The 16,711-nt window shown below is 43.2% G+C and overlaps 1 protein-coding gene across 5 annotated transcripts; it reads left to right on the forward strand.

The window, feature by feature from the left end:
* The first annotated feature begins 11 nt into the window (after window positions 1-11).
* LOC115543927 (dystroglycan) lies at window positions 12-11,271 on the forward strand. Of its 5 annotated transcripts, XM_030356632.1 has the most exons (4): window positions 1,918-2,139; window positions 2,776-2,968; window positions 5,699-6,256; window positions 7,383-11,271. In XM_030356632.1, exons 3-4 carry the CDS (start codon window positions 5,831-5,833, stop codon window positions 9,693-9,695), a joined length of 2,739 nt encoding a protein of 912 aa, XP_030212492.1. In that variant the 5' UTR covers window positions 1,918-2,139; window positions 2,776-2,968; window positions 5,699-5,830; the 3' UTR covers window positions 9,696-11,271. The 5 variants fall into 5 exon arrangements, with proteins under 5 accessions (XP_030212508.1, XP_030212499.1, XP_030212474.1 ...); XM_030356648.1 differs by lacking the exons at window positions 1,918-2,139; window positions 2,776-2,968 and adding an exon at window positions 12-134; XM_030356639.1 differs by lacking the exons at window positions 1,918-2,139; window positions 2,776-2,968 and adding an exon at window positions 18-162.
* The last annotated feature ends 5,440 nt before the right edge of the window (window positions 11,272-16,711 follow it).

The following is a 16,711-nucleotide window of genomic DNA, read 5'->3' on the forward strand; positions in this document are numbered from 1 at the left end:
TCCTAGCCCTTCTAATAAGTCCCTTGGAAGAGAATGTGGCGGGTCAGCTGATTCCTAATCCGTTCCCTTTAACACTCTGTGCTGATCAGAAGACAGATTGATGTGTGAAACCAAATGGAAAGCCCCTGCGTGAGGTAATACAAGGATCCGCTAGACCTGAAGGTATTTTTATGTGTGCAACAGTGATAATGAAAAAACAAGCTGTGCAATAATAGCTATGTCTGCCAGACAGAAACGGAATAGTAAAACGGCAACACAAAATACACAGTTTGAATATGTATCTGGTCAACCACTACTGTGGATTCATCGACAGAAAGAGTTTTTGAAATCTGTCACCTGGCTTGGCTCGTTTTGTTCTGCAATATTTTGTAGCTCAGGACTCTCTGTGGTCCGAGATACATATAACACTGTCTCCTGGGAAAGGGCATTTGAGGGTCCTATCAAGGCCTACTCAGTGCAATTGCAACATCAGTGACATCAATGTTGTAATTTGTTTCAAATGAATGGTATTGTAGTGAATAGCAGTAAAGAAAAATGCTAGATATTTTTCAATTGTTGTTTTTGCCTGTCATAGTATTTTGCAGTCATAGTTCCGGGAAATGTGTCTCCCAGTCTCACCTGTGCTTTACCCCTTTAAATGTCAATCCTAATGGTTCCGCCCTGTTTAAAAGCATATGCCAATGCAGTACAATCAATTATATTTAAAATGGGGGATGGTCAGTATTTCAACATATATTTGCCAAGAGTTGAGTACAAATGATCATGCATCCAGAATAAATATAGATAAATTCAACTGTACTGACTGATGTGTTCATATTCAACTCTGAATGTGTTTATTATCATCATATTTTGATACAATGTGAATGTATCATAATGGCACATTTGTATTTTCTATTGTCAGGTTGAAAATGCCACCTGAGACACATTTTATATACCAAGTGTGAACATCCACTTAGTAAAGCCATGGGAGCACAGTCGGCCCACAGTGGACAGTCGTTTTATCTTTACCAAGATTATATTCAGTCCAATATGTGGTTAACCCATTAGGAAAATCGGGCACAGAATGTAGCTGGTGCACAGTATGTGATATCTTTATGAACAGGATATAGTAGTAAATTTGAATATTATTAAAAACTGTTTTGAATGTAAACACACGCCCATACGTATAAGCTAGAAAATATGAGAATAACATGTTAGCCGACCTCATATTAGCCTACAAATAAGAATAAAGAATGAGAAATAAGAATGTAAATAAATAACATTATAACATAGTGAATGGGTTAAAAAATGAAAACATTATTATGCGCGGTACAGTACAGTGGGTAGGCTGTATGTGTTCCCCTCCCACATGCAAGTTGTATCAATTTGCCTTTCACCTGCATGCTTCCAAAGAGAGGCGGAGTCCAGCGCCTTCTCCAGATAAGCCTCAACCTGTAGACCTGTGAGGAAGGAGGCCAGCAGACAGAGGCGGTGAGAGGCAGCTACTGGAATAATTAAAACACACGCACACACCACAGTCAACTCAAGATACCATTTCATTCAGTCGAAAGAAGAAGAAACATGCTGTTCGATTAGTATTATTGACCACCTAACGTATGACCCGCCTGGACCTCGGTAGGCTGTGGAAAGGAGAATGCATGTTTAATGGGATTGAGCGCTACTCGCTGGAGCTTTCACCGGAGAGAGGAAACATTACGGGGCGAGTTGGCTAACGCAAGCTAGCTAGCAAGGTCAGTTTCTCGTTCGTTTATAAGTCGAAATTTTCCTTCACATGCAAGCTGTCAAAAATGATAACGCTGCGACTTTCGTTCTGTTCGTGTTGTTGACTAACTTCCTTTCAGTTTATTTTATTCGCCCACTTGGCAGGTCAACACCACCAGTCATGTTCGATGCCACCGCTAGCTGCTCTCCTCACTGCGTTAGCTCGTCGTCTCATATACATGGGCTGGCTGTCAATGCGAAAAGCATTACGCAGAGGCAAACATTGTGTTATTTGTCATTGCCCTGTTTTATTATTCCAGGTGTGTCAGTTCGACCGACACAGTGTCTTTGGGCGGATCTGGTCGTGGGGAGAACGGAGAGCCGTGTTGCTCAAGGCGGCAGTGTGTTGAGGACAGTCCGCTGCCTAGAATAGAGCAGGTGCATGATCCTGTGTAGCCCGACGCACCGCCGCTCCTTCCCTCTGGGTTTCACCTTCCTACTGCAAGGAAATCTTTCTAATCAGAACCACTGGTGATTTACTCAACGTGTCACATCGAGGGGTGTTTTGTTCTGACGGCGTATTATTTTGGGTGACGGTGGATTGTATCTAGCGAGGCCTCGTCGACGCCGAGGAGCATAGCAACAGAAGCAGCAGAATTGGGCCCGAGGAAAATAGTTATCTTTAGCCTTTTATCGAAACCAGATGTATTGCAGTCCTTCTTTAAGATCATTTATTGAATTGTCCAAACGATTGACAGTTGCAGCGATACTGCTGATACATACTGTTTTTTTTAATACACTATCTGTAAACCTCGGGGTCATCCTGTCCAACATAACATGGGCTCGGCGGGGCGATGGATCCCCAGTTAACTGTTGTAATATTGGCTAGTGATGGGTAATTGTTGTGACATAGCAATCGTGGTGGTGGCAAAACGCTTTGCTTTTTGGGAATACAATGTCATCTATTGATTTGCCGATAAGTTTGCCTTCGGTCTGGTTTAAAGCAGTTCCTTGTCGATATGTCCAACTAACTTCTTTTTTTTTTTGTGCTTGTTTGCTATTTCGACCAAATAGTTGGACCCAAGCACTCGTATGTCCCAATATGTTGAAGGGAAAACTGACTCCGCCGCCTTTACCCCAAAGTATTTTGGCTATATAATCAAATCGAGTGTTTTTGGGGGGATGAAAGAAAACCTCCGGTTGCAAGCTTGATTCGTGGAAATATTTGTTATTCAGCTCATGCGGTATCCAGAGGCTACTGGATGAGGTACGTCAATTCAATCTCCCTCAATGCCAGTGTGATGTGTGCACAGATCCTTTTATACTGTTAAACCATAGATTATTGCTACCGAGTCGATCAATTCAGAACGGACCGTACACTGCCTTAGACAGCGGGAAAATGACCCTCGATGCGTTTGGTAGATCTGTAGACCAAAGACATTTAATAATCAAAACTAACTTTTTATATGAATTTTTATATACCCAATGTTTAACATTGTAGTCTTGCGTGTTGTACGCTCAAATGGCTGTACCTCACTTATACTGAAGGCGTACTTTATTTCTGTTACAGTTCTGAAAACTGTTTTAAAGCTGACTTATTTCAAAATTATGACAAGACAAGACATGATCACTTTACAGCAGATGTACCCTTTCCGATCATAGCCTATTGATTCAAGTCAAAACAGGAAGAGTAGGTCTAGTACTGCTCTTGTTTGACCTTCCAGGAATAGATAACTTGGAAGGATTCGTTGTTTGTCACAGGCTTTTGTTTGAGTGTTCCTTTTGGTGTCATTTCACCTTGACGTACATGCCTGTTGACGTATATTTTTCAGTTTTCTTAACCTAGTTTGGCCCCAAATAGGTTCAAGTGCTTTGTTTTGATTGTGTGCCTGTTTGGAACGTGTTCTCAGAAGTTATGTCATTGGACGATGGAGAGTATGCACACATGGCAAAATCCCTCTGTCTCCCACTCAGTTTTGTGTTATACATTTAAATGCATATGAAAGGTGAGTGATTTGCGTTTGTCTTAATGTTTTCTACTTATTCACCAGGAATATTACATAGATGCAGGCCTTCCATTGTGCTTGCTTGGCCTTGTGTCAGAGAGATGACTTTAGAAATGTGCTTGTGCATTGGTTGGCATTCAAAATCCTCTGCGTTAGAAGAGGGTTGTGTGTATATAATGGTCCATTTAGGCAGCTGTCCACATAATGTTAACATTTTCTGCTTCTGAATTACTTTTGATTATCTGCACCTAAAATGTATTGATATAAACGCCAACGGTATCAAACAAAGATAAGATCTGTAAGGAGTGAAGAAATTACACAAATTACAACGGTTTGATGCAACACCGTTGGATTCCCTCTTTCACAGATCAATTGCTAGAGCACTGTTGGCTCTATGATGTCCATGAACATCCTGGAAAAGGCAGAGTGTGATGGCAGTGTAGTGTGCACATCGTCAAAGTGAAGAAAAAGTGTCCATTTGCTTAATTCATAACTCATTTTGTACACAGTCCGACACCTTTTATCTAGCCCCAAACATTTACTGTGCGGCGATACTCGCTGTGGACCCTGACGGCCCCCTTTCTCACTCATCATTATATATTGTATAACGTAATCGCACTAAGAGATAACAATCAGTTAGCGGAGTATGCCTAGGAGATGAAGAAGAGATCTGATTTCGGATCAAACAGTAACTGTAATTACAGATACCTTATCGGCAATTGTACAGATTTACTGTTGATGGCTAACCAGCTTTGCTACACGTGCTATTTGTCAAAGGTGCTCCACAGCTGAAAAGTCCCACGTGTAGACGTAGAACGTCTATGTTGTTCAATTTATTGAATTACCTTTATATTCTGGTTAACCTTTTGTCAGGGAAGAACAAACTTTAGGCCACAACATGGCAATTTAGACAAGCTTATAAGTGTTTTTTGTTTTTCAACCAAAAAGACAAACTTGGTTATAAGAACCTTTTCGTCTACATGCCATTAGTTAACATTTTCCAAACATCTGAGGTTAGGGCAGCAGACCAAGTTTCATGTGATGCTTGTGAATGCCCTTGCTTCCTTTATTTAGGGAAAGTAGATGGCATATGAGGAACTGGATTGGTGTTTTCAGTCACTGCATGGTTATTATTCTTTGAGCTGACGTCATGGCATAGGCATTAGAATTCCAGGCGATTTGTGGTCCTTGCTCTGCCTGTCTCTCAGTGCTACAGGATTGGGGTTGGCTGGGTCAGCACAATTAAGACTCCTAATTCCCACCCTCAGGGCACCTAATTAAAACTCAAACCAAGACAAATGACCTTTGGCGCTCCTGCCATCTCACGAGAGTCATACACTGCAACCCTTCAATTTGGGAGGGAAATAACTGGGGAATCTGCCTGTATTCTCCATCATGAAGGAAAAACCTCTGAAATGTTTGTTATTTCTGAAAGAGTGACTATTCTGCTATAGTTGGTAAATAATCCAAAATGGTGCACTTGTGATGTGGTCAATTAAAAGGATAATCATCAAAAGAACACTGGTTGTAAACTTAAATAGCTCTTTCATTCATTAGGTCACCCTAGTTGACTCAGTAAAAAATTGTGCAGTTTCACTGTAATTCATTTGTGCAAACAAAGTACGCTATTTTATTAGCATTTTATATTTTTGGCATCAGCCGTGTATGTATGTAATGCAAATCTTTCACTTTTTGTTGTAAGCATTATGTTATATTCCACATTCTCAGTGATGCTTATGTTGGCGAGTACAGGTATTGATTGTTTTGGCCTGGTTAACACTAATCTATCACTAATAGAATATCGGTAACAGATTAGGGAGAGTCGACATTTAGGTCCGAGCCATCTCCCAACCATCAGTACAAATTCAATCAATTAAAAAAAAAAAGGTGAACACAGTATGTCCATTATGATGCTCTACGTAATCTAAAGTAGGTTTGCCCATACATCATAGGAAATCCATTTCAATCTGACTCTTTCCTTCATCCTACAGCTGATGCTTGACAACCCTGCCGTGGAACCCTCTTCATGGATCAAAACGGAGCACAGAAGAACACAAAGGCTGTGTCTCTGAGCTGAGCCCGGTTACGGAGGTTCTGACCCACATCCCGCTCGCCGCCAGTGCATGTTGCCTCTCCAGTTGTTCTCGGACTTCTGGTTGAGAGCAGGACTACCCCTAACTATGCACTACAGACGCAAGGACCTGAGCTGTGGGATTTCCAGGAGGAGCAAGCTTCCCCCAGGCAGGACTATCCCTCTGATAATGGGCCTTCTAGTAGCCCTCGCCCAGGGCACGCTGCCAGGGGCCCAGCAGGACACGGTGGTTGAAATGATGTCCGTGGAGCTGGAGGCGTCCATGCAGTCTTTTGCACTGTCCGAGTTTCAGGCCACTCTGGCTGCGGTTGCCAAGGCACAGCCGCCGCCCGTCCAAGGACCTGCGGCAGTGACGGAGGGACTGCACGTTGGCCTCCATGACTCCTCGGCGGTCGTGGGCCAGGTGTTTCAGATGAGGGTTCCACCGCGGCCTGCCAATGGGAGCTGTAACATCCATGTGAGTATCCTTCACTAGTACGACACAGAGATACTTTAAAAACAGATGTGAAGTAGTACCATTAAATATTGTTGTTTGTCTTTGAGTGGTGTTGTTTGGACATCATGACGATTGAATGCATTAACTTTTTAGTGGCTACATTTTTTATTGTAATGAACCTCAGTTGGTTTACCCGGAATTCATAAGCTTATCATAATATATCAATGACGTTTTGAAGTCCTAATGCTTATCATGTTACCTAATTTATCTGACTCATCACTCAGTCCTTGTGTGTATTTAAAATGCCTTTTTACAGCATGGTCTTTCATCGGTTTCTTGTGTTAACCAAACTGCCCCAAATCACAACTATACCAACTTCTATTGTAGTGTATCTAAATGGAATTTGCTTCTGGTTGCGTGTATAGATTATATTCTAAACAGTTACCAAACAAATGGATTGCTTAGTGGCTATTCAGCGTGACCTTTTGCTGCTGCTTCAGATCACGTCATTTGTTCTTTTAAGCATTTGTTAAAACGTACTATAGGCAAGTGTAATGGTTCCCTTTACCTGTACCTTAATGCGTTATAGAGTACATCAGTATACAATAATACATTTTACCATATAGATTTGGAGGAGTGATGTATTACTGCAGAAATTATGAGTTTACTGACTTAATAATTGCAATAGGCTTATTTTTATGCACTTGCCAATTTACAATAGCACTGTCGACCATCATGTCATGGAAACGGTAATGCTCATGTCACTGCCAGGCTTACAGCAGTGCCAGACACATTTAATAATTAGTGGATTAATACATGTCTGCAGTCTTTTCTTTTTTCAGTGCATCTTTTTTTAACTTACTCTATTTATTTGAGGTCCATTCAACTTGTTTTAACCATTTTTTATGTGGTAAATATATCTCGCTACCTAAATTTCACCTAAATGCTGACTTTTATATTATTGGTATTATTATTGCCTCCTTCCTATTTATATGATCAGCTACTGTCAGCAAGAATTTCAAGAAAAAAGCAGTGCATTGTAGATATTTAAAGTTCACTTCAGGTTTTTTTGGCCTAACCTAAGTGGTACCAATTGCAAAATCAGCATCAACTAGAATATGCCTGTGCTCTGCTTTATCTGCTGCAGCTCACTGCCATGGGGAAGGAGACCTTAGCGTCCTGGCTACACTGGGACACGGAGCGCTGCGTACTGTCTGGTATGGCTCTGGAGCAAGACAAAGGTGTTCACCACATTGCAGTCACTGGAGGGGAGCTGAATGCCAAGGTTCCAGGCCAGGTGGCGCCTCCCAGCGCCGTCTTTTCTATCGAAGTGTTCCCAGAGGAGCGGACCGACGCGGAACCGGCCCTGCTCACGCTTCAATCTGATATTAGCGGCCTCCAGCCCTTCACCTGCGGCACAGAGGAGCATGTCACCGTCCTCACCGTCATCCTTGACGCCGATCTGACAAAGATGGCCGCTAAAGAGAGGGTGGCGCTGATGGACGTAATGAGGGAGTTCTCTCATGTGCCCCTGGAGCACATGTGGGCTGTCCCCGTGGTGAACAACCGCCTTTTTGACATGTCCGCTTTCATGGCCGGTCCGGGAAACGCGAAGAAGGTGGTGGAGAATGGGGCCTTGTTGTCATGGAAACTTGGTTGTGCGCTTGACCAGAGCAGCATTCCAAACATCAACAGTGTCCAGTCTCCAGCCAAGGACGGAAGCATGTCGGCTAAGCTAGGATATCCAGTCGTCGGTTGGCACATTGTCAACAAAAAGCCCAATGGAGTGAGACGGGTCAGAAGGCAGTTGCACAACACACCCACTCCGCTGCCCTCCTTGCTCCCCCCCACCACTCAACCGGAGCCCCCCGTTCGTGTGGTTCCCACCCCTACCTCGCCATCCATTGCCCCAGCAACAGAGATTTCCGCTCCACCTGTCCGTGGCCCTTTGCCTCTTCCAGTGAAGCCAACCAATAGGCTCCGAGATCAGATCGCCCACACACCCGTGTTGGGCCCTCCTCAACCCACCAGAGTAATAGGAACCACCAGCTCCATGCCCATCCAGCCCACTATGACCAGACCTACAATTATCGAAGCCACTGCGATACCGACCCCACCGAGCACCACCAAAAAGCCTCGACCCGTCGCAACCAAGAAACCCAAGAAACCCAAAACCACCAGCCCAGCTCCAAGAGAGCCTAAACCCACGATACCGAAGCCCCCCGGACGTCCCACCGTCGTGTCTGTTGTTCCAGAGGAAAACCAAAGGCCGACGATCCACAACCCCATCGACGAGGTGAACGCCTGGGTCGGCACGTACTTTGAGGTCAAGATTCCGCCTGACACGTTCTACGACCGAGAAGACGGCACCACCGATAAACTGCGTCTGAGTTTGAAGAAGACCCCCAACGAAGCGGTCACTGAGTCCTCTTGGATCCAGTTCAACAGAACCATCCAGCTGCTGTACGGCCTGCCGGAGTCTGAGCACGAGGGCACCCACGAGTACTTCATGCTCGCGACCGATAAGGGTGGCGAGAGCATCATGGACGCCTTCGAGGTCCACGTCAACCGCTGGACAGCGAATGACAAACCCTCCGTGGTTTTTTCGGCGCGTTTTCACGGCGACCCGAAATCCCTTAACGACGACGTGCAGAGGAAGATTCTCCTGACAAAGAAATTGGCCTACGCTTTCGGGGACCGCAACAGCAGCACCGTGACCTTGAGAAGCATCACCAAGGGGTCCATCGTGGTCGAATGGACTAATAACAGTCTCCAGCAAAGCCCTTGTCCGAAGGACCAGATCACTGTCCTGAGCAACAAGATCTCCGATCCCCAGGGCAAGCCCAAACTGCCCTTCATTAAAGCCATGGAGCCAGAATTCAAGCCCATTAACATCTCAATCCGCGGCACTAATAAATGTCAGAGCTACACGTTTGTGCCTCCGGGTGAGTTGCCGGCGCCCGTTGCCCCCACGCCCACAGACGCCTCGGGCCCGGGCCGCAGGAGCAGCGACGACGTCTACCTCCACACCGTCATCCCCGCCGTGGTGGTGGCCGCCCTGCTGCTGATCGCCGGGGTCATCGCCATGGTGTGTTACCGCAAGAAGCGCAAGGGGAAGATGACCATCGAGGAGCAGGCCACGTTCATCAAGAAGGGGGTCCCCATCATTTTTGCAGATGAATTGGATGACTCCAAGTCGCCCCCGTCCTCCAGCATTCCCCTGATCCTCCAAGAGGAAAAGCCCCCCCTCCCTCCTCCGGAGTACCCCAACATGGCGGGCCCCCACAGCACCCTGCTCCACCAGGACCTGCTGGAGGAGTACTCCATCTACCAGGACGAGGATCCCAACGCCCCGCCCTACCAGCCCCCTCCTCCCTTTACCGTCCCCATCGAGGGCAAAGGTTCTCGACCCAAGAACATGACCGCATATAGGTCTCCACCCCCCTACGTGCCCCCCTAACACTCACTGGGGATCGCGGTTTAGGATGCAGGAGCAACTTGGGGATTGCTTATTTGTACGGAAACTCTCACAAAAGTAATTTTAACATGTGCTCAAATGAGATTGCTTTGACTTTGTAGGAGCAGGCAACCATGCCCATATATGTGAACATCTTGGATAAAGACTGATTTTCTTGAATGCTGCTGACCAAGGACAAATTGAAAAGGAAAACGGTTATCCCAGCAGTCTTTTTGTCATTCTTCAGTTCTGCTACCAATTTCCTTTTTCTTTCCTTCTTATTTTTTGCCAACAAGAGTCAATTTAATCTCTGGTGTACTGTTTCTATTGTATAGAAAATAATAAACCAAGAAAGACTGCAACCTAGAGGTGTTTGGAGAAAATGTCACAATGACAACAGACTTGACTCTCCTCAGAAATGGAAATCTTTATACAAATTCAGTATCATCCTTACCTGTTTTTAAGGCCAGGTTTACTAAGAGTTTGCAGCAGTTATTTTCCAAAGGGGGAAATCTAATATACCAAATTCAAAGCATGATTACATTTTATTTACATTTTTACATTTTGATTTTTAATATTTGATCTTAACTTGTTGACTTCAAGGCTTTGCTCCCTCTTGACTATAACACCCGCAAACCTTGCAAATCTGCAAAATCTTGCTAAGTCTCGCACTTTGTGTCTTGAAGCAATGAACATTGTAACTAGAGGTGCACTAAGGACCATTTTGTTCTGTTTTTGTTTTTAACACCAACCATGACTGATAATACTTGTTACACAGTAAAAAATAAAGCATTAAATTGATCATGTCTACAGATGTAGCCTAATTTAAGTTGCATAATAAATGATGACATTTTATTTTGTACTTGCCACTTGGCCTGCCTGGGATACTGGAGGATGGGTTTCGACATTGCCATTTTCAGTACAAACATTGTGTTGTTAACACTTAACAAAGGGCCACTGAGGTGCTTAAAATGAATGGCGCAGAGGAACCCTGCAGCAACCAGGAAGAGGCGGATCTTCAGTGTCGACATCCAATGGGATCTGTGTACGTGTGTGTTCTGGGGAGGGGCATTCAGTGCTGTATAACGACTGCTCTGCCTCTATCCGCGGTACTGTGTGTTCAGTGGGCTGTGTTATCAGTGTCCGCTGAGGCACAGGGACAAGTGTATGTACATAATGGTTTGCTCGTGAAATTGGAAGACTGCATAATGTTAGTGTTTTTTTTTTCCAGTATCAGTCGGGGAATGGGATGGGGCCAGGGAGAATCGTTCTATTTTTTAATCGTCTGTCTCTAGATTTATGATCACACAATCATTAAAAAAAAATGTAAATTACTTTTTAGTTTGTGGAGATAATGAAAATATTTACTTGCTGGAGAAAACATTGCATCATGTTGAAAATATGATGGGGAAAGGAGTAAAAGGCAGTAATGTATACGTGAATAATGTACGTTTCATATCTTACCACATAAGAAAAAATGGTTTAAAATCTAATGTTTATACTGAGTTTTTGATACAGTCTTAAATTGTTTTATGAAAATATATTAATAAAGATGTACTACTATTTGTAAAGCCTCAAAGCCATGCCATCTTATCCTTCATTTCTGACTTTCATGTGGACTGAAGTGTAATTTTCTATAGAGGTACATTGGTCTTGTTGCACGCCCTACACATGGGCAGAAGGTCAGCATTGCTACTATTATAAGAAATGCTGTATTAGTGTAGTGAGGAACATCATGGTTAATTTGGGACACATAATGACCCAACGTTAACCGCAATTAAAAAAGGGTTTGGTAAAGTCTGGGTATGTATTGTTCCAATCTTGAAGGTATTGACCAGTATGATTTTTGATGTGCTCACCCAGGCTTTAAGCAGGCATATAAAATGATCTGTCACTACCTTTCTTGAAAGGATTTCGATCATGACTTGATGGCCAGGTCTTCAATTTTTGTTTTTAAACATATTTTTTTTATCAAAATACGTATTCCCAAAGATGTTTACACAATATACTCAAAGAGAAACCCTACATTTTTTTAATGAACAACTAGGGCCTAGGCATCTGGTTCAAGGATGACTCCAGGTATAAACTGCATTCATGGGGATTAAACCCATAACCCCGCCGGCTGGGAGTCAAACGCCCTGACCTCTGCATGACACTGCCTCCTGCCCCCATGTGATAATGGAACACACTCACTATAAAAGAGAAAAGATTGTCTCCTTTGAATGTTATCACAGCGACCTAGAGGCATGACTGAACTACAGTCCTGTATGACAAGAAGAGCTCATCTAAGGTGTCAGAGATGAAAACCCTGACTCACTATGTCCCCCCCCGTCCTCATTAATAACACACTGGGACTGAAGGTTAATGTATGAGATAAGAACATCAAATATGGATGACATCCATGAAAACCTTTACTGAACTGACCTTTCAGGCATTTATGTTTTTTAAGGTCCGCTTTATGATTTTCGGTGCTCCTGTTTCGTCGGCTTACCAGAACCGGGCCAAAGAGTAACACAAAGAAACATTGAGAAACCACTACCAATTTGTTATGTTGCCATAGTGCAAAGCACAAGTAATTCATTGGCTAAAAAGTTTTAATTTGCAAGCGAGTCTACTGTCGCTCGCAAATTATTAATTTTTAGATTTGATATATGGGTGGAAGAGTAATCAGATCTGCCTAGAAAGACTGCACGAGCCTTACTCATAATATTTTTAACTGAGCTGATGATGGCTGCAAAGTCATAACAAACTCCAATTAATCACATGGAAATGTGAGGCCAGTCTCTCTTGTTTTAAATGGTATGGTAATTATCTCAGTTACTCTATGCTTGCACTGTCAAATTATTTTAAAGCTACGTATGCCGCCCTGAGATTGTGGAGGCTGTCACTGATTTTTGAATGGGTGGTAATTAGCATTACAGGTACGAGATATGCGGTACAGTTGGCCGCATATAAAGTTCTCAATCTGCTGTCCAGCTTTGCCACAGTGACGCTCAATTCCAACTCAAAGCCCAAGGGACATAGCATCGGCCTATACACATTTCCTAATTCCTTTTTTTTTACTGAGTTCTCATAATGGGCATGCCATTTCTACTGGGATCCCTCATAGTTAATAACCACCTACCATTCTATAGGTATTCATAAAACCAACTCTATTTATATACATGCTAAATCCTAACCCCTGCTCTGTATCTATAAGTATAAACCATAACCTCTGACCTCTTGCAAACGCAACAAGATTATCCTTTCACAATCTTAAGCCTTATCATCTTGTCTTGATACATGAATGTGTTTTTCAATTCATCCGCAGTCAAAGTCAATAGGCTGTATTATAACATATAATCGATTCATAATATTACCCTTATAAGTTACATGTTTTTTTTTTTAAATAATTCATGTTGAAGATATGCAAAAATCCGGACTTTCTGCTCCTACTCGTGACCACAGTGCCACCGTGTGGTACCCCAATGCGAAAGAACTCATCCGGAATGGCATGATCTTGGTAGGTAGGAACCTGACGCACGTATTCAATGTAGTAAAATGTAGACTTGTTTATATCTTTTTACGAATAACTTTACGAACACGAAAATTACTGACGACGGAGAGGGGATGCCATCGTAGAAATGTAAATGACGGTAGATGGCAGAAGGCTGCTGGTTATTTCAGTGCACTTGTTACGTTAGTGACGATAGATGGCAGTATAGCGTCACGACACGGGTATCATCGAGATGTTACGTTATGAGATATAAATGGCTTCCGAGGAACACAGTCTATTAGACAATGCATGGTGCCAATACAGGAATGAGTGAAAAAAATATGTGCCATGAAATTATCCTTACGTAACCCCCTTCGTGTTCACGTGTGTCTGTGGCACCCTCATGATGAGTCACACTTATAATTAGAAAGTGTAATGACTTAAAACAACTTTACGATCCCCCCCCCTCCCATCCCCCAATCGCCCACCCCCATAATTCAGTCACAGACGAAGAAATTGAGCGCTAATTGCAATTTGCCATTATCTCTATTATACATTGGCTCCAATCCAAAGGCTTCAATAGGCTACTGGTATTTATTTTTGGAAGAAGAGCAGGGGGACCCATTGGCAGAGTTGACAATGTAGGCCTATTCAGAGAAGGTGGGAGAATATAACATTGGAGAATTGAAAGTGATCTGCCTAACTGCAGTGCTTTTTCTGGGCGATCACACAAAGATGTGGCCCCATGTAAACCCTTCTTGGCCAAGCCCTCGGTTGACACACAGTGACATGTTTTGTAGTCTGAACGCCTGAGCCGTGAATAACAAATTTGGCTTGACCGCTTTGTTTTAGCTATATCATGTCTTGGAGTTCCATAGCGTGCCATTAACTTTACCAGTGACATATTTCACACCCACCACTCAAGAGGCTAATATGTCTTCCAGAGGTAGTGGAAAGGAAACCGCCTGTTTGTGTAGGCATATACCCCGACTGGCTTGGAGTGAATTATACCACCACAGTGAGTACCACCAGAGATGCATTGAGCCAATTGGCCTAGGATGCCCTATTGGTAGTAAAAGAACAGTTCTTGTATACCTACTACCATTTAACTGGTATTGCTCTGTTCAATTGATGTATTGGTATTGCACACCAAATGATCATCAGTGCACCAGTTTACAACCATTAAATCACACTCTCTGCCCGATGGCCTGATTAAGGCTTTTTCGAACCTTTGTACCGTTATTGTTACTACCCCTCGTTTGCCATTTGTACCTATTTTTTCTAAGAAGTGGTCTCCCTCTCCTCTCCCTCTGCTGCTCTGCGCCGCGGTCTGATGGCCAGATGGGCCGGGGACTGCGTGTATGGGGCCCGGGCTGGACCCCTTCTGCTGTCCGTGAAGGGACACTTATGGGACTCAGACCACAGGGACCCCAATTGTGGAACGTGGAAACTGGATCATATGCTTGTCCGTGCAGTGCTTGATTGCATTGCTTTGTAGAGGACATTGCGATATTGTGTGTATTATATAAATATGTATTAGGTGTTTTAACAGCAAGGTTTGTTTGTGTGTGTGTGTGTGTGTGTGTCTGTGTGTGTGTGTGTGTGTGTGTGTGTGTGTGTGTGTGTGTGTGTGTGTGTGTGTGTGTGTGTGTGTGTGCGTCTGTGTGTGTGTGTGTGTGTGTCCATGTGAGTGTGTACGTGTAGACATCTACACAATCTTTAATTTTTTTAAATATATATGTATATGTATATCTCTGTGCATAGATATATTTATATATATATCAATAAACATATATATATATATTAATATATATATATATATATGTTTATTGATATATATATAAATATATCTATGCACAGAGATATACATATACATATATATTTAAAAAAATTAAAGATTGTGTAGATGTCTTATTTATTCCGTTATTCTCACGTTATTCCGCGTGAAGTGGAAATGTGGTCATTAAGTCGTCTTCATCAATGGCTGCAGTCCATTAACTCTATTGTGGACATCCATAATTAATGCTACCTTTGGGTAGAGTTTAATCAAACGGAGAGTGCTCTAACCACAGACAGTTGAGAAATGAGATTCACAAGCTTTAGTGTCATTATATTTTAAATGTAAAACAGTTATTAACACTTTGAATGATTGTATTTCATTTATATTGTACAATCCCTAGGGCAAAAAAATCGTGCACAATGAGCGCCAATTAGAGCTGTGAAAGATAAATGGGGACGACTCGTATCACTGAACAAAGACACATCTAAAACAAAGGCAAAATTGGAGAAAGGCATCACATCAAGCAGGTAATTTTTGGTGACTGTCTCCCTTTTACTCCTTTTTGTATGTTCCTCTCCTCTAGCATTCTGTTAGCGGTCTGGTTTATTCCACCCTCATCTACCATTGTTTGAACTAACAGCAACGTTGGGAGGGTGTGGAAGTGAATTGTTTGTGCCCTGGACTCCGGAGCTTAGCTTGCTAATCACATTTCACAGCCAGCCAGCACTTACCTCTGTTGACTCCTGTTCAGGTCACAAACATTTCTCTTTTGTCAAAGCACTGTTGGCTATTACTTTGGGATGGCCAGCATTGTGATTTTGTCCAAAAAAATCGAAACAACACAGCAATAGCTTCACACCACCTCCTTTTGCATGTGGAGAGACTCGCAAAACAAGCTGCATTTCTCTATTTATCCAAATCTCATAAAAATAGATCACGTTAACCGCATACATGACAGAACCTAGTGTTACCCCCTCCTCCCTCCCCCCAAATCCCACCCCCAACAGGAAAAATAACTAAATACAATAAACAGAGTACATCGAAGGCCGTTTGTCTGACACGGACGTCTTGATAACAGTGTCTACTATGTGATTTCCTTATGATCATTATCCCTGGCAAAGATTAAATTACACGCCAGAGATACAATGGAGGGGGAGGGAGGGAGCACTCAAGAGAGGGAGAGAGAGAGACATAGAGAGACAGAGAGAGAGAGAGAGAGAGAGAGAGAGAGAGAGAGAGAGAGAGAGAGAGAGAGAGAGAGAGAGAGAGAGAGAGAGAGAGAGAGAGAGAGAGAGAGAGAGACACAGAGAGAGAGAGAGAGAGAGAGAGAGAGAGAGAGAGAGAGAGAGAGAGAGAGAGAGTAGAGTAGAATAGACCATACCCCTTCATCCTCATTATCATGGAGACAGCCCAGCTCTGAAGAGTAGAGATAGCGGATGTTAACCGTGTGCCGTCACAATCTATGCGTCTAATGGCTCGGATTTTCAAATGTATTCTTACACTGTCAATCAAACCATCTTGGTGCGTATCCTCTCCATAGATACTACGGGCCAAATGAATAAACACCATGAGACACTAATGTGATTAGAATAATGACTAGGCCAGTCCACTGATTAACAGTGTGAAAAAAAAGAACCCTGATTGTCGTGCACATGCACGCACACACACGCACAAGCACACAGAAAAACACGAACACGCACACACACACACACACAAATGTATGCAAACACACACACACACACACACACACACACACACACACAC

Source organism: Gadus morhua, chromosome 1, assembly GCF_902167405.1.
Source record: "Gadus morhua chromosome 1, gadMor3.0, whole genome shotgun sequence".
NCBI lineage: Eukaryota > Metazoa > Chordata > Actinopteri > Gadiformes > Gadidae > Gadus > Gadus morhua.

Bases quoted from the DNA above. Each gene is read 5' to 3' on its own strand.
- LOC115543927 (XM_030356648.1), top strand. From the start codon at position 5,831: ATGTTGCCTCTCCAGTTGTTCTCGGACTTCTGGTTGAGAGCAGGACTA. The intron at 6,257-7,382 runs GTGAGTATCCTT...TATCTGCTGCAG, and splicing joins ATGGGAGCTGTAACATCCAT to CTCACTGCCATGGGGAAGGA.